This window comes from Misgurnus anguillicaudatus, chromosome 13, assembly GCF_027580225.2.
Source record: "Misgurnus anguillicaudatus chromosome 13, ASM2758022v2, whole genome shotgun sequence".
NCBI classification, from domain to species: Eukaryota; Metazoa; Chordata; class Actinopteri; order Cypriniformes; family Cobitidae; genus Misgurnus; species Misgurnus anguillicaudatus.
Window position 1 is genome coordinate 13,042,815 of NC_073349.2, and position 27,299 is coordinate 13,070,113.

Consider the following 27,299-nt stretch of genomic DNA (forward strand, 5'->3'; position numbering starts at 1 on the left):
CCCCCAACCCTCCGCTCGTCCGCAGTGTTTGTTGTTTAAATGGCATTGAGAAAATTGCCCACTTTGGCCACTTCGAAACTCCGGCAGCTGTCTGTAATCGCCTTTGCAAGCGCGTGTGTGTGTGCGGAAAGGGTCACAGCTAGCAGCCCAGAAAGTGCCATTAAGAGAAAATGATAGTTGTGTGTCTGAAACTCCATTACACAGCAAACACTTTAAAGAGTGGACCACGCTTCATTATAAGCTGCCATGAATTATTCAAAAGTCTCTATCGCGTATTCTCTTTTTGACTCTGTCTTTTTATGTCTTAAGACCTTAACCTGGACAAAAGCTTTGATGGGGAAGAGATAGAGCAAGGTCGTGCCACTATCTGCATCTGTGTGATTGGTCCGGATAAAAAGTATGCGATATGGGTTGTTATGAACGAGAACAAATGATGGTACATGCAAAAAGAAGTACGGGTAGGATAGTCAGTCTGTGTTAATGCAGGGCATGAACAGGACGAGACGTGTTTTCCAAGTGTAGATTTTAATGATGTCGGCCATTTGTTAGGGTGAAATAGGCCTACGAAAGTGTGTCAGCGCTTATTCATCCGGCCTCGAGTGTGTATGTGTGCCGTCGCGCTTTAGGCCATGGTGACACTGACCCCCCAACCCCCTCCCCATCTGTGTTGTGACTATTGTAATTACCCATCATGCACTGCCACTGAGTACATTAAGTGAGAGCAGAGTATACGCTGTCTCTCTTTCTCGCTCTTTCTGTTGAAATACACCTCACTAAAGGATTTCATTGGAAGTGGGTATAAAACTATTAACGTCAGCGCTTTTATTGCATACGGCTACTTTCTTTTTGGTTACTCGTAAGGAAAGACTGGCTGTCATTTGACTGGCTGTCATTAAATAGCAAGCACAGATGGAAAAGGCTGTTAGATAATGACTCGCTGCTTTTACGAAGAGTTTAAAAGCTATCTCACATTAATGCATTATTGGTAGAAAAAAGAAATTGTATTATGAAATTGTGTATTGGTTGCATTACATTTGTTATTGTGCATTAGAAAATCGCATTACTTTTGCAAAGTCGTAAAAGGATTGTGTTGATTTGATTTTCAATAAAGTTCAATTCAAATTTAGCACTTATCACAATTAGGTTTCAAAATGTATTTACTATGGAAAAACGTGCAGAATGCGTGAATCTCAAATCTATTTTTATTGCATTCAATTGAATGCTGCAATTTCCAAAAGAATGGTTTTATGAATGATTCACACAGAAATATTCCTTCTGACAGTTTTTCATGAAAGTGCCCAATTGAGTTTTAGTAGTAGAAAGAAATCAAATCGAGCAAATGTGTAAGAACGACACTAAAAAATCTTCGCTATACCGTATTTCAGTATTTTATGTTCTTATGCTTAATCCAATATAAAGTTCGCAATGTTTCAATATCTTTCTCGTAAGCCCGCTCCTCCAAGATAAATGGCATTTTATAATGCTGGTTCATTAAAGTGGGATATTCTTTTCAGAAGTCTCCTAATATAATGCCGCACATGCAAGAGGCCTTTTAAGTGAAGTGTCTTATTTTCCTGATGGATTTCGATTGAAACCAGCAGCATCAGTCTTCCTGAAGATACTATCCGTCCATTCGTCCTTCCATTCATCTCTCCAACCCCCCTTCTTCTCCCAGTGGCCTCTCCAAACGTCTCTATACCATAATGACATTTGCATACAGATGCTTTCCAAACAAGCACCCCCTCCCAAACCTCATAACCCTGCAATCAGCTGAGTCCTGCTACCAAGGCAACCGCACACACGCACGCACACCATGGCCCTGTTATTAGTCTACAATGCGGAGCACTACATGGGTCCCACTCCAGGTGTCCCCCTTTCATTCACACTTTTCCTCACTCTTGTCTTAATTCTTCCTTTTTTTGGGTCTGAAGTAGTGCAGTGGAAGGGGAGGTAAGAGGGTCTTGGTGGGGCCAAGTGAGATTTAAAGATTTAGAAGTGTAGAATTTCAGAAAGTCAATTTTACACATTGCCATTTGCGTATTAGCTCCAAACTGTAGGAAATTCGCTGTAAAAATAAGAATCATCTCAACTAATATTCTTATGTTACTTTAACTTGACAAATTAAGTTGAACAATTTTAACTTGTTTTTATTAAGTTATGTCAACTTTTCACAAGTCAAAACTTCAAATAGTATGTTGAATTGACTTGCAAAAACCAAGTTGTTTTAACTTCATGCTGCATTTACATTGTAGTAAAAAGTGAAAATGAAAGTGTAAACAAACAATTTCAGTAGAAATGACAGTATTACTGGCAACTGTTTTTCCAGTAACTTATTGTAGTTTAAATGTATGTTATTTACTTGCAAACGTTTGTTTAAAGTTAAGTGAACATGAAACATTAACAAGTCTTTATCTTTACAGAATAAAACTATAAAATAACAGCATCAAGCAAAGCATTCTGTGTAGCAAAATCTGAAGGAAAAAAACATAAAAAGGTTGATGAGGATTTCTGGTTCCCAGAATGCTTTGCAGGAGGCTGTAAAGTAAACTGTACAGGGTAAAATGTATATATATTTTAGATTTTCTTATTACTTTTTAATAGGCATCAAGGCATCAAATATATCCTCATGAGACCCAACAATTATTTTTGTCCTCTGTAGTGGACATGAGTTTTATAGTCTAAGTCATGCACAATTTGTTCAACCTATTTGAATCCTACTGTCCTGTAAAGAGGACATCCTGTGCTTTCTAGTAATACCATATTTGTGAGGACAGGTCTTACAGAGGAAACAAAGATAGAGCAAGTCCAAAATTTTAAATATTTAGGCACAATCATCAATGACAAACTTTCGTTCCAGGATAATGTGGACTATGTACATAAGAAAACTAGACAACGTTTAAGTTTACTTAGAAAGTTGCGAAACTTCGACATAGAAAGGAACATTTTAACTTCTGTATAAAGATCAATGATTGAAATCATTTTAACTTACAACATTGTCTCATGGTATGGAAATTTAACAATGAAACACAAGAATAAATTAACATGAGTAATTAATGAAGCGAATAAGATTATCGGCCATAAACAGAGTACATTGCAAGAATTATTCTCACACTTTCTGGAGAAAAGGGCGTTAGCGGTTTACTCAGACCAGACTCATCCCCTCCACTACTGCTTTAAGGGTCCTTTCTTCCGGGCGTAGGCTACGCGCACCATATGCCAAAAAGAACATTTTTAAAAGATCATTTATTCCATTGGCAGTGACTGTTTTAAACTTTTAATTAGGGCCGTTATTGTGAATGTTGTATTAATCTAACTGAATCATGTATTTTTTTAATTAGTATATATGTATCAAGTATTGTGTTATAATGTGTTTTTTATTATGTGGTGTGTAATGTTGATGTGGAATGTTTGTTGAAGCCAGTGTCAAAGATGAATTTCTGTCCAGTGAATCTGAACAGACAATAAAGTCAAATCAAATCAATTTTTTTTTTCAAAATTAAAGTCTAGACTTAAAATTTAGCTGTATCTTTTGTTTTAAATACAAAAGTTCTGACCCTTTCGAAACCGAAACACCAGGGGCCCTATCATAAACCCAGCATAATTGGTTTATTACACCCAAAACACACACATTAGGGGAGAGCAGTGGTGAAAGTACAATTTTTCAGGAAAACGTCATTTTGAAAGATAATGTTTTAGACAGAAACATACTTTGCTGTGGTATAAAAACTTAAAAGTGTGGACTATAAATACCAGGTGAAATATTGAACAAATTTAAAATTACTTTAGTATAATTTCACTTTAAACATAAGTAGCGCATTGTTACTTTTCAACATTAAATAAGCAGGGACGAAAGTAACAAACAGGTGGGTCAAAAGTAACACAACAGAACAAGACAGAGTTTTACGTTACACTTGTTTTTAGTAAATATACGTGACTATGACCTTGTTAATATGTAACTGCAAACATATTTTGGCCAATATCTTATATTTGCCAAAAATAATGAAATTACATTTTCATTTTAAATGTCAGTTTTATCAAATGTTTCCAAAGCAACCCGACAGTACAAACTTGAATTGTTGAAAATAAAAAAAATTATAGTTTGAACCCTATAAAATGATATTAAATCAAATTAGAATAATATAAATTTTCAACATAATGCAACAGTATTAGCAGCGGGACAAAAGTAAGTGTTACTTTCATCCCAACAGGAACTCCTGACATTTAAACCTGATTCCTTCTATTTAAAAAAAAAAAAAAACTTGGAGAAGTCAAACTTCAGGATGTGTTAGAGCACTAAATAACCTGTAGATTGATCAGTACTGTAACACAAGAAATGAGAAACACAACGCGTTATAAAAAATGACAGCTTTAGGAATGTACTTATCATGGTTGAAAACAGCTTTCTGGACCTACACACGCAAAACGGTGAAAAAATAGCGATGTGCGTGAGCTTTGATTATTAATATGTGGCCCCAGGACTTTGTTGTTGTGTTTGTTTCACTTCTTGTAATAGACAACTTTATGACTATGAATTAAATAATTTATAACAATTTACAGTAAAGTTGTATTTGTTAACATTATTAAGTGCATTAACTAACATGAACCAATAATTTCTAGATGCAGAATGCACGGATGCAAAGCAAAACATTTGTGAGATGAAATAAGAGCAAAATGTTCTTATGTGTCTCCAAGAAGACAAAATGCTACATCAAATATCATCTTGGATCAAATATCCAATTTAAAACTCATAACCTTTAAATGCACGTTGTTGTGAAAATGAAATCGAAAACAAAAATGAATGTAAAAACAAAATAGATGTGAAAATTGATTCAAATGGCAAAAACACTGAATCAAGATGGATGCAGTTCAGAACATTAAGTCACATTGTCCACTACAGTGGTTTTTTTTTCTTAGCTTACAGCTCACACTGTAGGGAGAGAGAAAAGTTTACACTGTTTTTTATGGAGAGCATTAACATGTTCCTGTCAAGTATTCACAGAAAAAAACATAAGCTTTTTTAATTCACCAAAGCAGATGCTTGTGCTCCTGAATAGCTCTGCTAAAGAATTGCGTTAGCAGTGCAAAAGGTCATGGTCAAGTCACTTTGGATAAAAGTGTAATAAATTGTTGCCTTTCTTGCTCTTCTTGAAGATCTTTCTAGCAACTTTACTTTATACTGTAACTAGAAAATAAATAATCAACAAAATTTCCAAAGATTAGTAAACTAAGTCTCTATGCTGCTCATAATACTAAAGCTGCCACCCAATGCCATAAAAGATCAATTTTTGGCTGTGTGGTCCCCTAAAGAACCTTGAACATCTGCAAAACCTTTCTGTTTCACAAAGAAAGAAATGTAAGAGTAGGCTATTACAAATAAAAAAACTGTAACTATAAATATGTCAATAATAGTCCGAATATAAATAAGGACCCTTGTTTATTTCCATAATTACATCTATGAGCGCACACACACACACACCTAATTTGTGTGTGGGTCTGTTTGTGTCCGACCATAAGTGCGTCCTGGGGGTCCTGTGAGAAATATGGAGGGTGTCATTCAGAGAAAGAAAAAAACTTTGATTCAGTGTCTGGACTCTCTCGTGCTGCTAAAGGAGGGCGGGTTTGGGGAGGGTTTTTTTAAACAGGCCTCCTCCGCAGCAGGACATGTGCTAAGCTGACTTAGCAAGGCTTAGCAGCGGCCCACCACAATCACACAGATTATACAAACAACAGCACACATTTCTGAGTATCGCCACCTGCTTTGTGCGGCAGCTCGCGAGCACGGACTATTGTTTCCCAGCCTTTCTGAGGACTTACCGAGCATATGTACCCCTAAATGTGGGTTTACTCTGTCTGAGTGTCATTTTAGTCATTATAATGAACCATATGTGATGTGATTTTTGATGTTTGCACATAGTTTGTTTTATTTTTTATTGATGCAGTTTTTTTTATTAAACTCTTGAGTAAATAAATACACTCTAAAAACTGCTTTCAACTTTTATTTGTAACCCAGCATTGGGTCAAAAAAGGACTAAACCCCGCCGTTGGGTTATATTAACCCAGAAAATATTTATATTGACCCAGAATTTGGGCTTAAACAACCCGGCATAGATTAAATTACAACCCAACAGCATTTTTTAGAGTGAGTGTATGTATTAGTTAGTTTAATGAAATGCATACCCAGGTGAAAAATAATTATATTAAAAATATACTTTAAAAAAGTGTACTAAGTATATTTTTTACATTTTGTACTATTTTCGTCAAATATAGTTAAGTGTGTTCAATTGTGTATTAACTTCAACTTAACATCTATTTGCCTACACTTCAAATGTAAATAGTATCCTAAAATGGGACAATTTTTTTTTAACTTTAAGTGCACTAAAATACACTACTGAAAATCAAGATTCATGAGCAATTAAGGACACTTAGTTCAATTGCATTGTATCGCCATTCTAATGGAAATACACTTAAAAAAAGGCATTGCACACAAATTATAGTTATGTTTAAGTACATTTTGTGCGTACACTAAAAGTACACTTTTAAAAAGTACATATTAAATACTCTTTAAATAAAGCACAACAAGTAGAAGCATACTTGTTTTATATTTCATGTACTTCAGTCATATTTCTAATACACTAAGTACTTTTTTACCTGGGTACTATATTCATGTACCTTTTTTATCAATGTCACAATGTTAATCCATATGGTTATTTTAGCTCCTGTAATCATTTCTTAATTTCTAATTTTTTTAGTTTATTTTAAATTATCCTGCGGTGTAGTTACAGGAATATGAGATCATGCATATGAATTATTTAGAAGTAGGCAAAATGAAAATAGTTTTAGATCAGGGTATAACTTGTCAGCATCACAAAAGTATTTCATGCCAACTTTCCACTTCCATAAACTCAAAAAAAACTAACATTTTCTATACCGAGATTTTTTTATAAAGCTTTTTATTCCTAAGTCATGAATGAATGAAAAGCTTGTACTTCTGGGAGTTGTTTGGCTCAGCGTTTTCTACCTCAGCTCGCTCTCTCTGATGTATAACATTACAGAATGTAGAACATTGAGTTAGGAGCATATTATTTCATCCACATACTGCCCACACAGCTCTTTTGTGTGTGTGTGTGTGTGCTTGTGCACGTGCTTGTGTTTGTGTGTGCGTGCGGGCGTGTGAGAAAGCACATGTGTGTTGAAATATTTTTTTTTCTCAGATGCATAGTTCCTGTGTAAAACCTTACCTCAGCAAAACAAGAAACAAAAAACAGGAGGGGTAAAACAGTGGAAAAGTGTTTCTGTGGTAGACTGCTATCTAGTGTGCCGTGACAGCTGCGCCTGCTCTCTTTCTTTCCACTTTCACTTTTTTCTTCTCCTACACAAAGCCTATTAAGTATGCCACTCACTTAAAGGCCCGGGAGCCTCCTGCGGCCACAGGCTCCACCCAAAAGTGTGGCAGCTCTTTGTGATTGTAATGAGGCAGCAAGCCGGGCCGTGCTCGCGGAGTTTTGTGTTTACTCATCACCCGGCCACTCAGCACGCAGCGGACGGGGGGCGGAGAAGTAGTGGTAGAAAAGGACGTGTCCTGGCAAGAAAGAGAGAGAGAGAGAGAGAGAGAGAAAAAGGGGGAAGGGTGCAGACAGACGATGGCTCTGTGCCCTCTGGCACCTCTGACCCTTCTTTGACTGGCGGTGGGTCTCTGAATCCAATACTGTACAAGTAGATATGATGATCATGTAAGTTGGCACCCAGACCAAACTAGTTTTGTGAGTGTGTATAAATGTGCATATGAAGGGGGAGGGCAAAAAAGCTTGGGGGAAAATATTTTTCCTATAAGGATTTTGTAAAAAATTAAACTGCATGAGAAAAAAAATTAAATACATTTTACCAAAAAAGATGATGAAGAAGAACATAGCAAGTTACAAAATATAAAATATAATATTACAATACAGTCTGGTGGGGTGTTATTAAAGCAATACCTCACAAGGCTGTGTATTACAGTGATTTTACCATTATTTACTATTATAAGTTTTTCAAACTGTACATTTACATAAAAACATTAGCATAAATAAAATGCTTTGTTAGTGACTTTTGTTTATCACAGGGTTCCCACAGGTCCTTGAAATCCTTGAAAGTTTGTGAATCTGGGGGGGGAAATCAAGGCCTTGGGAATTTTTTGAAAACATACATAAATAGATACAGGTCATTGAAAGTGCTGAAAATTTTCTGGAAAAAAATCCATATTATTCCCTGTGTAGTGTAGGATAATATCATAAAATTCTCGACTTTTTAAGCACACATGCTAAACTGTTCGCTTTAAATGCTTATATCTTCTGTATGCGAATGTTGATTCATACCAAAATGCTTTTTTGCTTAGTTGAAAACGTCTTGAGTTACGTATGTAATTGTTGTTCCCTGAGAAGGGAACGAGACGCTGCGTCTCCCTTGCCATAATTCCAGCGTCCCTTTAGCCGTCTTTGGCAATATTTCAGATAGCAATATACTTCCTGGTTCCAGCGTCATACTGTCTATGTCGTTAAGCCTTACCATTGGTTAAATTTGAAATACACATTCAGACGCACTTACCACTGGAGGCGTCGCCAAAGTGTCACGCAGTGACGCAGCACAAGTTCCCTCGAAAGGGAACTGTGACAATATATCTTAAAAGGTAACACGATGTAACCTTGCACTGACTTGAAATGTGTTCCCACATTTAGTCCAGGTTTTTGGACCTGGAAATTACTTGAAAGGTCCTTGAATTTGAAGTTAACTTATGTTTGGGAACCCTGTTATCAATCTCTAAAGTTATGCGCAAAATCTGCTCAGCAGTTTTGTTACACCAGTTTAATTGGTCAATCCAGTGCTTTCGCTTAACCTCCATGGATCCTTAGCCTTAAGTTAATCCTCAGTTATTTCCCACTCTCGCCCAAGTCATCCGTATAGCCTGCACGCCTTGCTTTTCAAATTCTACTCCCTTCACTTTGCCATACCCATACACTTTCTTTCACTTTTCTTTTTGTGTTGGCGCAGGCAGCTGTAGGGCAGGCCACGGTTCAGCGGAGGCCTCTCCAACTCTCTCTCATGCGCTGCAATGATGTCGACAGGTCGGGGGGGTCACGGACGAAGAGGTGCGTGGGCCCTTACTCCGCAGACCCCAAAAGGAGGGGGGCGTACAGATTCTCATTTGGCATAAGCGAGGGGGGAGGAGGCAGTCGTAAAGTTAATAGGTCAATGAGTGTACGCCGAAGTGAAAGGATACAACGGGGCGTCTGGTAGTCTGTGATAAAAAGAATCGGGCCTGCTCGTCTTCATCCAGACCTGCTCTCGTTTTTAAGTGAGAGCCTCTCTTTGTCAGAAGGCAAATTTAATAAGCAGCAAATGCATTACATGCTCTCCGCCGGCCCCCTCGCCATGGCAACGCGGAGTTGGGGCATGGAGATGGGCCTAGAGAGGACACGAGTATCAGAGGAGCCATCTGCTGAAAGAGAGCCCGGATCTTGCCAAACCCACCGGGGGGAGATGCACACCCTCACTTACCCGCTGCTCATTTCCCTCAAGCTCGTTTCAGACATTTATTTCTCCGAGTTTGTTTGTATTGGGTGAGCGGGTGCTTAAAATTGAAAAGAGGTTGAAGGAGAGGTATGTGATGATGATGTAATGGGGTGCAAGGAAGAGTGAGCGAATTAAGAAGGCAAAGCGAGAGAGAAACTGAAAATGTTGCCCAGAGGAGGAGTCATGATGCCAATAAAAACATGGTAGAGATAATCCTGTCTCATGGGCTACTTTATTTTTTCAGCAGTTTTGTTGCTCTTTAAACCATGATTGTTGTCTCTTAATGCTCCATAAAAAACAAAATTTACACTCAGAAAGAAAGCTGCCACACAGAGATTAGTTTCTCTACACATTTAAAAGTTTGTCTTTTAAAAAGTGTCTCTTACTTTCACTTCTCTCTCTCTCTAAGTTGTTGACTAATGGTTAGCATGTTTTATAATGTAAAATACAGGATTAAAGGTACATTCCACTTTTTTTGAAAATATGCTCATTTTCTGGCTCCCCTAGAGATTTTTACCGTTTTGGAATCCATCCACCTGATCTCCGGGTTTGGCGCTACCACTTTTAGCATAGCTTAGCATAATCTATTAAATCTGATTAGACCATTAGCATCGCGCTAAAAAATAACCAAAGTGTTTCAATATTTGTCCTATTCAAAACTTGACTCTTCTGTAGTTACACCGTGCACCAAGACTGACAGAAAACCAAAAGTCGCAATTCTCTATGCAGATATGCCAGGAACTATACTCTCATTCTGGCGTAATAATCAAGGACTTTGCTGATGTAACATGGCTGCAGCAGGCGTAGTGATATTACGCACTGCCGAAAAATGTCCCCTGCTATTGAAAATAACCAAGGGTACTATTTTCGGGCAGTGCGTAGTATCACTACACCTGCTGCAGCCATGTTACATCAGCAAAGTCCTTGATTATTATGCCAGTTTGAGGGTATAGTTCCTATAGAAAATCGCAATTTTTAATTTTCCGTCATTCTTAGCACACGATAAAACTACAGAAGAGTCAAGTTTTAAATAGTACAAATATTGAAACTCTTTGGATAATTTTTAGCGGGATGCTAATGGTCTAATCAGATTCAATGGATTATGCTAAGCTATACTAAAAGTGCTAGCACCAGACCCGAAGATCTGCTGAATGGTAAAAATCAAATGTTTAACTCTAGGGGAGCCGGAAAATTAGCATATTTTAAAAAAAAAGTGGAATGTCCCTTTAATTTTAAATTTTAAAGGAACACGCCCACATTTTGGGAACCCAGCCCACTCACCGCATCCCCCAGAGCCAGACAAGTCCACACACACCTCTCCCATCTCCGCGCGCGCTGCAACTCCGTCCGACGCAGCCCCCGCCAGCCCAGCCCAGCACAAAGACCGGAAATGCATGGCTCCAGCCAGCACACTGCTCCCAATAAGCGACAAAACAACGCGATCACCCTCCCACCCGTGTGCCGCGATCTGCACAGTCAAACCGCGCACAAACAACAAGGTGATATGAGACACAGCGATCCCCCAACAGCACACACACTGAGAACCACACTCTCCGAAGACGAAGCACTGCCGCATGGGCGGAGCGATCCGCTCGCAGCACACGAGAAGCCCCTGGTGAGGAGCAGAGAATTCGGTCAGAGTTGTGCAAATCACTCCGCCCATGCGGCAGTGCTTCGTCTTCAGAGAATATAGTTCTCAGTATGTATACTGTTAAAAGATCGCTGTGTCTCATATCACCTTGTTATTTGTACACGGTTTGACTATACAAACCACAACACACAAATAGGAAAATGATCGCGTTATTTTGTCACTTATTGGGAGCAGTATACTAGCTGGAGCCATGCATTTCCAGTCTTTGTGCTAAGCTAAGCTAGCGGGGGCTGCGTCAGACAGAGTTACAGCACGCACGGAGATGAGAGAGGTATGTATGGACTTATCTAACTCTGGGGGATACGGTGAATAAGCTAAATTCCCAAAATGTGGGCGTGTTCCTTTAAGGTCATTCATATTGTGAGGGAGATATGTCTGTGTTGTGAGTGAAAGACAAATATGGATGGACATTAAAACTTTGCTAAAACAATTTTTTTTAAGATAAAACAGAAAATACAGGAAATATGTACACAAAATTAAAAACAAAAAAAAATTCAGAACTAAACAGGCATCAGTCAGTATTTGGTGTATTTTAGTGTGACACATCTTGAGCTTTTTTGAGGAGACTGAAGTCCTAAAGTCATTCGATTAGAATTAGAAATTAGGATTTAATTTCATTTTGGTTTAAAAGATCCTGCAGTTTCCTGCTACAGTATTGCTCAAGTGGATGGAGAGTTTACCCTAAATACACTTTAGCTTGCACTTTTATACTGTTTTAATACTACATAGACATTTCACAGTGAATATTATTATTATAAAGTGCACACACTTAACAAAAAATAACTTAATACCATGTTATAACAAAACATGGTGTGTTGATAAAGATTCCCATCTCTGGATTTTTTTCTCCTTATGTGTTCCAGCATTGTTGGAAAACTTAAGCTGAAAGCTCCCAGCTGCCGGTAGTGCCTTCTGTTGGCATTCTACAGGCAGTGGCGGTCCTGGCTAGATTTACGCCCTGGGCGAACCATCCCTTGGCCGCCCCCAGAAAAAAAAAAGTTACCCCCAAACCCCGCCACCAACATGTATTATTTTGTTATATATAATCTTAAATACAAAAGGTAGCAAGAACAGAGAAAAACATGTAATACAGTATAAACACCCACTCATGCACACGCACGCACGCGCACACACACAAACACACACACACAGAGAGACACACACACACACACACACAGACACACAGACACACACATACACACACACACACACACACACACACACACACACACACACACACACACACACACACACACAGTTGCTGCTGTGGAAGTATCTGACTCCTCATTTTGGCCAGTGGGTGCTCTAGCTCTAAAATATTTCAGAAGTGCCCCTGAATTTACAATTAGGATACAATTATGTAAGTTAGATACGCTTATTTTACACATGCATCAGTTACCCAATTAAAATGACCATAACACACATTTTATTAGTATTTGTTAACATCCTAAACTAAGCATACACTACAAATTATTTAAAAAGCTATATCACTGTAGCTTACAAAAGGCCGCGTCAATGTATATTAGAAGTTATTTAAGTTGACACATATAGCGTAAAGCAATAAAAAATTACACAGTCAGGAGGTCTGTGTGAATTTGCACTTTTTGTGTTGCGCACACAAACTAGACTGTGTTGCCTATAGAGTGAATTTAGCTGCATGGCATGATACCTCAATTCTAATAGTTGCTAGTTCAGCAAAACTAAAACCAAATACAGTCATATTCTGTGGCTAATAGCAACATATTAGCGAGAGTGCGAGGCTAATATAAATAGCCTATCCTACTGTCACTCATAGAAATCGGCATACCTTTATCTTTTGCTCGTTTCTCCTTATCTTCTTTTCCTGAACCGGGCAACTGAGATGGCTACTTTGGTCTTTTAATTTGATCCATGATGATGAAGATGAAGACTCGACATCATTAACTTTGCATTACATTTCGCCAACAACAACGTCCGTTTTACCCGTCAATCAACCGGAGTCACGTGACGTGAGTCGTAGATGACTCTACAGAATTGTTTTCACATAACCCAATTGATAACATGTTCGTAGGTATATGGGTCTATGTTAATTTTAGAAATGAAAAATACAATTTACTTGGAAGCAGACGCAGCAGTTTGTGTTGTGTGGCCTCTGGCCTGGGATCAGTCAATCCCTCGCTCGCCCCCCTTAAGGCGAGCGAGGGATCTTGCAGTCGCAAGTTGATTCCCCGCCCCCCTCACCCGTGCCTCTTCTGACACGCACACAACTGTGTTACTCAGCACTAACTTGACATGGAAATTAGCGGTTTTTATATAATTCTTTTTTTTTTAGGGCGCTCGTGCGCCCTCACATAGATTGCGCCCTGGGCGTTCGCCCACATTGCCCATAGCAAAAACCGGCCCTGTCTACAGGCTTTGTTATTGAGAACTGAAGACAATTGTTTTGATTGGCGGCGGTGGTATACAATTACCCACATGCTTGTCTCTGATTGGTTACACCCGATTCTGACGTCAGCCCACCCCCTTCCTCCGTCTCTTTCATAGAGAAGTTGTAGTAGTTTTGTCCACAACTTTTGCACTTAAGTTTACTTTCTCAGGACTTGCCAGAAGCTTATGGGAAACTCGGAGCTGCAGCCATGAAGCTGTGTGGGACATTTTTAGGTCAGTTTATCTCATTTCTTTCTCTTCTATTTGACGGGCACAGTTTCACACGGCAGCAACGGTTAAAAATCACCTGTCATAAAATGTTGTGAACGTTGTTGTAAAAGTTTGTGAGTAATATTGGTCGTTTGTATTTACTAAAAGTATATTATTTCACTATGTTTAGTGAATTTTGTAAAAAAAAAAACGATATCTTAAAGTGTTATAGCCTACGTCACTAAAATAAGAATATTTGTTAAAGTTACTTTCAAACTATTATGATCTCAAATATATTTTTAAGATATAGTAAATATTAAAATATTACGTAAAATTTAATTAGATATTGTGCTATTGTGAGTTTTTACAATTTCTATACAAATGTTAACATTCGGGCAGCTCGTCTAGACCTCGGCGAAACTTCAGAGTTGTTGAAGTGTTTAGACAAAGAGCGGTTTGTTTCCCGCGGGACCGGCAGGACACAATAGCAGCCCGCAGGCGCATTCAAACTTTCTCTCTGTTGTTGTCTGTCACTTCCATCTGTCAGGTCCATTCGAGCTGTTTTGGGGCCCCTCAGCTGACTCCCTTATGCAATATTTATACAGACACTATATTCTCGGTGTTCTCTGGAGACACAGTCTCGCCTTAGTTATTTCTGAGTGCGTCTTGTTGTCTGTGGAGTTGCGATTAGACAGTTCATATTTTATGCACGTGTTTTTTGGGCTACGATTTAGATCAGCACTTAAACATTTCTTTCAAATAGTACATGCTGCGCCATCGCAACACATCCAAACAGTTGCGTTTTCGAGAAAATCTCCGAGGCAGTCGCTTGTGTTTTCACGTCCGGGCCGCTGTCCATGGTGCTGGGCCAAAGCGCTGTCTGGGGTCCTGAAGCTCAGCCGAGCGCGTGATGTGCATGTATTGTCACTTTATTGCTCTTATGGTTTCTTTACAAATTCACCCAAGAATCAATCAGATTTGACCCAAACTGTGTACTTTAAGTCTTTGAGTGCTCAGGACGGGGAAGTGTAACTTGTTTTCAGGTGTATATGCTTTACTGTCTTTTGTTTATTGCATTGTGTCGCGGTTAGCGAGGCAGCTGAAATCATATTGATGCGGCGTGGACACTCCGTGATTGATTTCAGCTCCAGTGCATAACAATGGGACAGCAAAAAAAAGAGCCTGCCGCAAAGAGATAAGAACTTAATAGAATTTCTGAAAGGCGAAGGTTGGCTTTTTGAAAATTCCCCCCGTGTGCAGCATGGAGACGGCAGATAAAGACTGGCATTTGTGGAGAATATTCTCAAATGGCTTGTAATGAATGGTTGTCATTTTCACTAATGGTTACAAAACAACAAAGCAAAACAGCGGTGTGTGTAACATTTAGGAGTCGCTCCAAGTTACATTCGTCTGTTTTGAGTGAAGAAGTCTGTAGTTTGTTAAAATCCTTTTATTTGTGGGCTTACACTCTGTTGGCGGTGCAGCCCTGAGGGCTTGTGTGTATAGTGTATATCAATACTTAGTTTTAAGCTATTGAAGTTGACTTTATTAAACAAAAAATAAATGTATTGCTTGATCAAAAGTCGAACAATAAAGGGATTTGAAATTACTTCTAATTGTTACGAAAATGCATGATTTCTTTATACTTGGGATATTTCTTGTATTTTACGTTATTGCTTTTTTATTTCTTTAACAACAAATGCGTTCAATATTTGTGCATTCGCGCGCAAAAGAGATAAAATCTTTTTTTTAAAAACGGACATTCTGGTCTGCTCTTAATATTATGCTTACTTTAACAGCGGGGCACTAAGTATACAATACTGTGCGTGAATCACTGGACAGTACCATTTGAGTAAAGAAGGGTTCAGATAACATGAGCGACATATGCATGCTTTTGTGGACTATTCAAGATTAATAATCACTGTTAAAATAAGCAGCTTACCATACTCGGATTTTAAAGTACACGCACTCCAACCTATAAGATAAAAGTGATGATGTAAACACGACTGCGCAGTGCGCGCTATTACTTAGCTGGATATGTTTAGACAGAGCCTCACTGTATACATGATTATCTTGTTTTTGGCACAAAAGAGAACTACAAGAACAAATCCCCTCTAGTAGGGACGTAGAAGTGGTTGTAAAAGAGAGAGAGATTCGCGTGCGCGCGCGTGTGTGTGTCCTGCACTGAGAAAGACGGAGTATGAAATAGAGCGTGCATGGCTGTACACATGCCCGCTGAGTTATTGCGGGGGGATATTCAAAGCCCAGCCCATCGATGTTGTAGGTTTTACTACAGCTTTCGTGATGTCATGGCAAAGGGCGGAGGGAGGAGGTGGGGGACAATGGCTCATGAGAGAAAGGTAAGTCAATATTACGTTTTCTCGCTGACAAAGGCAAATGAAGCCATGTTTTTGCTTACAAACAAGTAGCGTTCATACCGCCCCGTTCTGGATCCTCGCTCGTCCGTATAGCAGCGCCAGAGAAGAGCCGAGCCTCTTTCCAGCTGTCAGTCAATCTTTCCGGATACTAGTAGAGAGTTTAGTTTTCTTTTCGAAAAATCCATAAATGGGATATTGTGCCCCAAAGTGTGTCACAGCGTACTGAATATACGACGAGGACGAGGGAAGCATCCGTCGTAGTACGAAGCTTTCGGGATTATTCTTTTTCACTCAGGTAATGATGATAATGTCACTTGGATGTAAATAACAATATCTTAATACTTTTGTTATTATTTTGTTAAGTAGCGAAAAGTCATTTCTCTAAAATGGTTGGTGTACAAATATCAGATTAGGATTTTACATAAATCTTGCTAATTTTATTCTTAGAGTCATGGGTTGAGTTGTTAGTAGATATTTAAAATGTTTCACGGTTCACCATTTTCTAGTCTACATATCTAGATAGCGCGAAATGCCCTACAGATCAAGGTTAATGGCTTTTACGAGAAGGGAGAAAATAAGATCCTTTCTGGATGCGTTATTTTTATACGTATCACTCTTAAAGCAGAAGACCTTTCGTAATGGTATGATCGATGATTGATCTGTTAGTCTTTGAACTTCGATGTTTGCTGGCTGTAAACGCGGATCCGTTTCTCTATCTGAAGATGCTCCAGCGGAGAGTGTGTGGAGTTGACATGGCAAAAGTGATGGAGAAACACTCAGCCATGGCGCTCGCGTACTAACGCAGCGATGCTTATGTGTTTGCCCACTTTGGCACGGAAACCCCGCGTGCGTTTGATCTTTCCTTCATGTTGAGATGAATCGGGAATGACATGTCATTATTCCATATCTGCCTTCTTATTCTCTCGCATTCATGAATGTGGTATGCATAGGTTAGATTTGTAAAAGTGTCTTTTTTAAAATCCGTAAATGCTTTTTAGGTTTCGTTATGATTATGTCATTTGTATCCATCTGTCTGCTGGTACCAGAGACACATCGCGTATTTTCGGAGTGATAGCACTTGTGGTGTTTACTGTTAGGCTATGTAGTAAAAATCTTGATCTTTTGGCACACATACGGACTTAGTTCCATATGGCTCTGTGTAATTAAGGTCGAACAATGGGCGTAGCGCAGGACTCCCGGCCGAGTGCGCGAATGGCGTGGATGGAGAAGAAGAAGGAGGGGTGGCCATTTGATTTTCTGCTGCAGAAAACAGAGTGCAGAGATGCTCTCTTTAAATGTCAACCGCCCCTGGTGAGATGCGCAGAAGAAAAGTCATGAGAGTTGAAGCAATAACGCCCATCCTCTGCATCCACCCCCCGCCCCTGTTCATTTCTAATGAGTGATTATGGGCACGGTGCCTGTGTTTCTCATATTGCTCATCATTATTCGGAGGCTAATGTGTTACACATTATTGTATGAAGTATAATATCAAAGCACCTGCAAACAAGATGGTGGACGAAGTGAACGCCACAACGTGAATGTATTTGATCTGCGAATCAGCTTTGTGATAACCACAGTCAGCCTTCATATATTGTGAGTGCTGTTAAATAATGCGTTCGCGCTTACTTGAATTAATAACAGTCTCCCAATTGTTATTTAATGATCTCTACGTTGGCGTATAAATATATCACAACCTCTATTTTATTTTTTGGTTTTGTAGGAGATATGGTTGGTTATCATATAGCAAAGCCTCAGACTATGAAAAAGTAACAAGAGTTGGCGCGCTTAAAGTGTGAGTGCTTTAAGCGCACTAACTTCTGACAGTCTGAGCTTCGAGGCGTTTGGCTCTACGACAGCCAGGACTTTAGCTAAGACTGAGATTTCCTATTAAATATAGCTGCTTAGGTTTCTACAATATTTTTACCGACACCCACCTGTCAGTATTTTCAGCTTTGTGTACCATAAAGGTCACCTGAACGCAACGTTGAACGTAGTCTCGCTTTATCTCGCTCGCCTGCAAACTGGTTCTGGTAATAACTTTTACGAGATCCTATCTGATCGTTTTGCGGAAATTGCGCAGGATTGCGAATGGTCAGGAGTTTAATAAAAAAGGAACGATTTTGTCTGTGTGGTATAGAAGCTTTAGGGAAGGAAAATCCCAATTATTAAGCATAGAGAAAGTAATTAAATGTTTTTTTAATTTAATTCCATTCTGATAATCTTTACAAACGAGACTATAGCAGATCGTCTGGCGCATACAGACTCTCGAATTATGAAATCTGGGTCCTCATAAATCACTTAATCTCATCCGTGGATTAATTCCTAAAATCATATTCAAGCAAAGTTGTTTGCATTACGCAAACGTAAGCGCGCACTCAAGCGATTATTCTGCGTGTCCAAACAGCGACGCTTGTTTGTTCAGTCCATATCACGGATATGGAGATAAAATCTCAAAATAAATAAATAAGAGTAAAGATGCTGCAGCAGGTGCCGCGTGATTGTCAAAGATGATAGAGTAATAAACATGTGGACTCGAGCAGCTGGGCCAAATTGCGCGTCGCTCATTCAGGGCACAGCAGAAAGCCACGGCAAAGAGGCCGAGGGTCAGGGTCGCCTCTATCATTAGTGAAGAAAGGTGCCATTTAGAGCAGTCTTGAATATTTGAATTGAATTGCGTAGAGTTGAATTCGTCTGTGGTTTAGCATGCATCTGGTCGAAATGTTGAAATTGCTCGTGCGCCACAACAGCGTCATTGTTTGTTTACTACAGTAGTTGGAGCTTTTGCGCCACGAAAGCGCAGTTAACAGGTGTTCCCACACCGATCCGCATCAGGGAAAATGAAAAGCTTCGTAGTGGAAAGTGATACGACTGTAAAGGACACAGTTCCGCTTCTAACTTATCCGTAACCTTGTCCTTGAGTGCTTCCCTTATTTAATAGGTCCAGACAAAGCTGATATTGCTACTTTAACGCAGAGTCTCTTGCTGAGTGGGTCTGTTTCTGCTGCTCGTGGTTGTCATGGTGTTTTCCTTGGTGCGTCACGAAGTGAAAAAAGTGGCTCTCAAAGGCACTTTGATTTGTTTTGGCACGAGCCAGAGACTAATTTTATCATTCGCTGCTGGATTTTTTTTCCTGAGATGAAAAGCAAATACGTTTGGTGATATTGAATACTTGATTCTGATTGGTCACATGCGAGTCATCTTGACCGGTACTACTTAAGTGTTGATTGTGTCACTCCGCTGTTTGTTTATCATATGCACTGTTTTTCATATGCTGCCTTAAATGTTTAAGTATTATCAAATTGGCTATACAAATCTTTTTTTTACATCTTAAATAGTGATGAGTTACTCTGACTTTTAAAATCAAGTTGAACTTATTTGGATGAGTTAAAATCATGCAAAAAAATATGTTGGCATGACTTTTTTTTTACAGTAGCCTTAATGCCGCCAAATATTTTTGATTAATATTTCGTGGCTAATTATTTACCCATGTGGCAAGTAGCAGTGCAATAACCAGGATCCAGGTGCACATCCGCCTGTTATTGAAAAATAAATCCCTTCCGAGTGATACAAGACCCTATCGGGTTTATTTTGCAAAACAACCGCGGTTGGGTGTACACTGTCCCTTACTTAACATAATTCCTATACCTTTGCTTTTGTCAAGAGCTTTCTGCTTATTCTCCAATCACAAAGTTAAATTCAAATCCCTCTTTCTGGAACAGGTCTCACAGATGTCTCACACATGGATTATGTGAAGGCATCCATCCCTGTTTAATCTAAACTATGGATTTGTGTCTGTCTCGAAGAACCCTGCATCACTTTGATGGATTCAGTAGGGTGAAATCTGTTTCACTCACCCTTTGTCTGTCTTGTTGTAGCACGGTTACTATCACTGTCAATCACGTTTATTAATCTCTTATTCCTCTTGTAGTGCGGTACTCTCACAGGCAGCCAATCAGCTAATAGTGTGTCCCGCTAACCCATCAGTAAATGGTGAACTGTTTCCCTTTTCTTTAAAATGAGTGGCACCTGATTCAACAAGGTTATAGAGAGACACGGAGATGGATTATTGGGGCCGTGCCATTTCAGAGGGTCCCAAAAAGTGTGGAGTCAGCAGCTGGGTTTATGGTGAGATTTTAAAGAGCTCAGTGCGATACGCAGTTCTGTTTATTTGGCTTGAAATTTGTAGAATGAGAAAAAGAGAGAGAGAGGGAGCGATGCACAGTAGTGCTGTTGTAGTCACTTTTTAGAAGAGGGTTGAAAGTTGATAAATAAGCGTTTTGTTCCGTGCCGACGTGGGAGTGTGTGTGGAAGGGGCATTGGAAATGCTTTTACTGACAATGCCCTACAGCTTTTTAACTCTGATGACTGGCATCTTGCCTGTCTTTTCTGGGTTATTGCTGCTGCACAGAGTTTTAGGAGACAAATCAGATCTGCCTGCTTTGTTTATTTTGTGCTTGCTATGAGAGAAGATGTTAAGAGGAAGGTGAGAGAGAAAGAGAGGGAGCGAGAGAGGCAGTCTTTTAATAAAAGAGTCAAACTCTATTAATGTAATGGCTTTTTGTATCTGACTTGGAAAATTGTTATGAAAATGTTTCGATACAAGTTAAAATCTCTGTCTCTCACATTGCTTTTTGCACTGTAGTGTGCCATAAAAAGACAGTTCCAAAGTTATTTATACTCCGTACTGAAGATATCCTCAAATCGAGGTAAATGAATTTTACCTGGGTGGACACTACTGTATACAAAGAAATTCAAGGTCATACAACAGCACAGCAAAAACACAACATTTTCTGATGTTTTTTAGCATCTACAAAGCAAAGCTACACTTATTAGTGCAGGTTTTGTTTTCGCCTGCGAACGGTAAAATCCTCAAGGCTTTTTAACATAACTTGTAAGAGTTTATAGCCTGCAGTGTTGCTGACGGTTAAACAACAGTGAGATTTCTTACAGACTGATCTGTGCTCATTGATGAATGTAACGATAATCTTAATATACTTTAATAGCGCAAATGCGTTAGCGGTCATGCAAAGGGGATACTGGGGGATTTTTTTGTATTCGGTGTTATCAGAACTCCCTTTTATCATTTTAACATGCATGTCTATCATGCGTGTGCCGGGGGTGGAGTTGGGGGCTGGGGTGGTGGGCGGCAGGTTTATGGAGAGATGGACTATTACCCTGATGAAATAAAGAAAGGAGAGAAAAAAAGAGATCTGATTTATGGGTGATTCATTATTTACTGACCAAATTCCCTCCCCCACGCTCGATCTTGTCTCACTGACCCCTCCCCTTTCTTACACCCCTGCTTGCTCTAAAAGCTCAATAAAATGCACAAATGTGATTGATTCTAATAGCAGAATGACAGAGGATCCAGCTGGGGGTGTTTTAGCATGCATATGCATGCACGTGTGTGCATTTGGGTTTTTTTGAGTTCTCGCCTCCCTTTAATTAGAAGTGCATGGGTCACATGCGTAAAAGGCCCAGCCCCCAGCAGCGACCTGTCAAATTGTCACTTCGTGCATGTGACATTACTCACCTCTCAGTCAACACGCAGCACACATATATAAATGCACTGTAGATGTGCTGTCAATGTATTGTATTAGTTAATGCATTTGCATACAGAGATAAATTTCAGTTTTTGTTCTACTATTAACCTAGGGGTCTGTATGTGTGTGTTTTGCTTTTGTAAGATTATGCATTTGTATGTCTTGACTTTGACATTAAGTTTTGTACTTTAAAGACTCTTTGAGACTCTTTGAGTTTCAGAAACTCAACAATGACCTAAAATGTGCCCCAAATATTAACTCTCAAGGACAAATGATCTGAGCTATGAGATTGAAAAGCAACCTACAGTACACGCTGCTATTACGATGTAGTTTTTGTTGTGTTAGGTGGGCTTGTGTTTCCTTTGCTGAGGCTGCTGGTTTCGGGTGCAGGTGGACGGGTGATGAGATGATCCAGGCGTTTCACTGCTGAATCAGTCTATTACTGCATCCGCACAATGAGCGCTCGCTCCGCAAAACTCTCCAGCGCAGATGCTGACGTCTTTGCCTTTATTTTGTTTTCACTTTTACATTTGATCAATGTCATTTTATCTCCCAAACAGAAAATGAGTACCGGGGGAAACTCCTGAACCAGCGCTGGACGCGTGGAGACAAGATCAGCCGCTGCCGGCCCTCTCTCAGACTGCAGAGCCGACCAATCAAAATGAGTCGCACCTGGTTGCCCAGCCAATCACAATGCACAATCCTAGACTTCCTGCTAAGTTTGCACAATTATAGGCTGTACGTTTATGACATTCATCAGTTCTGTCAGTCAGCAGGCTACGAAGGGAAGTCAGCATTGGATTACCGCACCATGCGCAGTTCGTACCAGCTTGACCTAGAATGGGTTTTGGCAGAGCAACCCTAACCTCCCCCCGCCCTTTTGAAATAAACTGAGATTTTAAAGTATCCCACATCCCGTAATTATGAACAATCGGGCTGTTCTGCTCAACCTAATTGAGTTTTCAGAGCTTTCTTGCATTATTTAGGAAAACAGGAGAGGTTTGAAAGCGGGTATGTCCTTGAGCTGCTTTTGTTTGCTATCTTTCATCAGCATAAAAGAAAATCTCTCTTTCTTCCTACCCCCCCTTTTCTTTTCTGCTTAGGTGTATATTTTTCCTTTTAGTGGATGCGTCTCCCTTATTTCCCTTTCACTTTTTCACGCTTTGTATTTGGAACGGGACACATTTTCCTCCATCCATCACTTTCACTTTGGGAACCGCAATGGGAAATTTATTAGAAGAGGGTTTTAATGGTAGCACTGGCATGGGAGAGAAAAACAGAGATAGAGGGAGAGAGAGAGACAGTAAAGACTTTCTGTCCCCTGGGCCTGTAAATGTTATATTTTTACAGTGATGGAAAGAATTCATCAGAAGTGATTGATTTATCAATCTAATTTGAAATGTTTAAAGGATGCAGGCAGCGCTTTTAAGAGCATCCAATTAGATCAGCTGATCAGCACCATCCGACTGTGTGCAGAGGAATCACGCTAACGCTCTTAGTAGAAAACGCACAAGAGATAGTCGAGTGACAGAGTATTTGATACTCCACAAGCTTGCGTTTATGCACACACACTCACGCGCGCACATAAACACATAAACCTGCTTTAGTTGTCAGTCAGCCTGCCGAGGGAGCGCGTCTGCTTCTCCGATGGATGGCTCGGATCTCCTTGGCGACCGCATCGGCCTCCATTAATTGGCCGATGCTTTACGCAGGTAATTTTGGAGATGTCAGTGGTCCTGTCACTCTAGTGACGGTTGCCACGACAGGCCCGGTTTGCTGTCCTCTTCTTGTAAATGCAAAAATGAATAAAAGGCTCATTTATGTGCGTCGTAGGAGGAGGGGTGACCTTCTTTGTGAAGTCATTGCCCCCAGCAAGTCATTTACATAGAGCTGTCAAAAGCGTACGGAGGAACGACTCCGTCCGCTTGTATGAAGAAGAGAGGGACGCGATTAATAATGTAGCATGCGGCCCGCGGGAACGCGCGGGCGTTGCTTGTACACTAACCAATAAACACGTTTTATCATTTGGTTTCGCTTCTTTGCGAATTTTTTTTTTTGCATTACTTTGCCGACGATTGTATAAATCAGACTACCAGAAAAGGACATTTAATATTATAAAAAAAAACTTCAACGCAAGTGAGCTGCAATGCAAACATGAATGTTTATCTTTTCAAACTAAATGTTTAGCTATGGTTACAAAAACATTGTTTTCATTTGTGTCTCAGCGCTAAGGAAATAGAAAGAGAGCTTTTGAAAGTGTAGCGGAAGCGACGCTGGCTAAAAAGAATGAAACGGCACCCATCTGCCCCTGGCTTTTGTGTCCGGGGTCAAAGCGGCCGCAAAGCACGTATCAGAGATACAGAGAGGGTATAGAAGGCCCGCAGATGGGTGACTTGCAACACAACGCTTAGTGTTTGTGTGTCTGCGTGGACCCCCGGTCTATTTGATCATCTGTGTGAGAAAACTTTTCTCCCAGACCGGCGAGTTGAGCCTCATAAGAGCAAGATCAGTGCACATAAAGCAGGTTTGTTAATCGAGCGCCTATTCCTGAGAGAGAAAGAGGAAGACCGCTCTCTGCACCTGTCTGCCCGGATACACCCCTCCTCACACACCCAGCCAACTTCTCATTGCCCCGTACACAAACTCTCTCAAATCAAGCACAACACACTCATTATCCGCCCGTGCTGAAAAGTCAGCTATCAACAGGAAGTGGCACTGCCAGAGAAAGAAAGAGAAAGAAAGCGTGAAAGAGAAACTCCTCTGTGCGAGTGCAGTGTGCTCTTGCCAGCTCTCGCGCTGCGTTAAAGGCGGCAGCTGGGAGCGGGGTGAGCAGCGCTCGCCCAGGGTCAAAAGGAAAGAGTTTCGCGGATTTTCAAGGATTCCGTTCCATTTAAATCTCAGCAAAGTAATCAAAGCTAATGGCGCCATTGTGCCGGCGGAAAACATCCAACGGCTTTACAGTCGAGCTCCCCACGTCTGTGTGTGAGATCGCGATTGACACCTGCTCCTTTTGTGCCAAAAAGGCACGTCTAGTGAGTCTAGCGATCACGTGGTAGGAATTACAGTGATTTGGAGTGCCCGTGTTTGTATTATTTCTATTGCTGTGGTTAATATTGCTATTGTAATTACCACTCGAGCCAAGAACGCAAATGGGCTTCTCTGGCAAATGCCACATCTTGCTCTGTGGATCGGCCAATCAGATTGATTGTTCAAATGCAGTGCATTATAGGCTGATAAAGGGGCACATAAAGGTGCATACAGTGACAGATGTTTTACTTTTTAATCTCATGTTTTTTGCCACTTTGGCTTTAAGAAAAATCCCCTTCTTATGTGAAATGAGCATTAAATTGGGTCTTTCCTCCAGGTCTGTTCTGTGTGTTGTTGTGTCCAAAAGGTTTTAACTACTCCATTCTTCACTAACATGTCTCAAAAAATTTATAAAACCTCAAGGCTTTCCCTTGTTTTACTCTTGTAAATAAAGTACAATAGTATATTTCCCATTTTCTCTATTATCTGACACAGTTGACAGTACAATATGTATTCATAGTACATTATGTACTTAAGTACATGTACATAACGATCGCTCATGCCATTGCTGTTATTTGTGTGTCTTCTCTCTATTTACACCGTATTGCTATCAAAGTCACTATATTAGTGGAAGTTGCTATATCTATGTGTTACTTGTTAACAGTGAATAATTTTATACATTATGTGTGACTTTATTAAACATGGGACCATGACTGTGTGTGCGTTGTATTTCAGTTTCTTTTCCATCTAATGCCGTGTCTCTCTCTGACAGATGAGTTTGGATACTGACGACAAGCGCACTCGCACGCGGTCCAAAGCAGGAAAAGGTCAGTGAACCCACTCCAGCTTTCCATCTTCTTTTCTGTCTCTCCCACTTCCACCTCTGAAACTCATTGCTTTCACTGGTCAGCTGAGCATATCTCATATGTTCGCTCGGGGTATCTAATATTGCAGATCTCTCAAATAATCCTGCTCCCGGGGTCTCTGGAGACCCGCTTGGAAGCAAATCCTGTTCACTGTGTAGTTTTCACACAGCCAGGCTTTGTGAGGGTCTTTTATTGTTTTGACTGGACTAGTAGTTTATTCAGATGTATGAAATGTTCTGCTTAGCAAAAGAAATATTATATGGATATAGTTTATGGCCGGGCGTTACTTATATAACTCCTGTGGGTAGATTTTGCTTTCTGTAACTGTATTCTGAATGTGCATATCATGAAAATTATCGTGCTTATTAGCTGTACGTAGTCATGAGGGAGTTGGGTATTGTTGGTGTTTGTGCAGACAACAATATTTAGTGTTCAAGTCTTAGAAATAGCAAAAAATAGATGCTTTACAATGTCCTAGAAGAACCATTTTTGGATAAATGGTTCCATAAATAATAACTAAATAGTTATTTGACGAACCAAAAATAGTTCTTCTATGGCATCGCTGTGATGCCATGTCTGTTCAAGTCTTAGAAATAGAAATAGACTAAAAATATGTGCTTCAGAAATAGAAATAGACTAACAATAGGTGCTTCACAATGTCCTAGAAGAACCATTTTTGGATTAGTGGTTCCATAAAGAACCTTTGACTGAAAAGTTATTTGAGGAACCAAAAATGGTTCTTTTATGGCATTGCTGTGATGCCATGTGTGTTCAAGTCTTAGAAATAGACTAAAAATAGGTGCTTCACAATGTCCTAGAAGAACCATTTTTGGATAAATGGTTCCATAAAGAACCTTTGACTGAAAAGTATTTTGAGGATTTAAAAATGGTTCTTCTATGGCATCACTGTGATGCCATGTGTGTTCAAGTCTTAGAAATAGAAATAGACTAAAAATAGGTGCTTCACAATGTCCTAGAAGAACAATTTTTGGATAAATGGTTCCATAAAGAACCTTTGACTGAATGGTTCTTTATGGAACCAAAAATGGTTCTTCTATGGTATCGCTGTGTCCATGTGTGTTCAAGTCTTAGAAATAGAAATAGACTAAAAATAGGTGCTTTACAATGTCCTAGAAGAACAATTTTTGGATAGATGGTTCCATAAAGAACCTTTGACTGAATGGTTCTTTGAGGAACCAAAAATGGTTCTTCTATGGCATCGCTTTGATGCAATGTGTGTTCAAGTCTTAGAAATAGACTAAAAATTGGTGCTTCACATTGTCCTAGAAGAACAATTTTTGCATAAATTGTTCCATAAATAACCTTTGACTGCATGGTTCTTTATGGAACCAAAAATGGTTCTTCTATGGCATCACTGTGATGCCATGTGTGTTCAAGTCTTAGAAATAGAAATAGACTAAAAATAGGTGCTTCACAATGTCCTAGAAAAAACATTTTTGGATAAATGGTTTCATGAAGAACCTTTGAATGAATGGTTCTTTGAGGAACCAAAAATAGTTCTTCTATGGCATCGCTGTGATGCCATGTGTGTTCAAGTCTTAGAAATAGAATTAGACTAAAAATAGGTGCTTTCCAATGTCCTAGAAGAACCATTTTGGATAAATGGTTCCATGAAGAACCTTTGAATGAATGGTTCTTTGAGGAACCAAAA

The 27,299-nt window shown here is 39.7% G+C and overlaps 1 protein-coding gene across 10 annotated transcripts in view; it reads left to right on the forward strand.

The window, feature by feature from the left end:
• myt1b (myelin transcription factor 1b) overlaps positions 1-27,299 on the forward strand; it is a 117,914-nt gene that overhangs the window by 66,459 nt on the left and 24,156 nt on the right. For 8 of the 10 annotated variants that reach the window (XM_073875045.1, XM_073875044.1, XM_073875048.1 and 5 more), the window contains 2 exons: positions 22,295-22,395; positions 25,534-25,588. In XM_073875045.1, coding sequence (XP_073731146.1) covers positions 22,295-22,395; positions 25,534-25,588 — 156 coding nt within the window. The other 2 variants (XM_073875050.1, XM_073875049.1) reach the window with 2 other exon arrangements.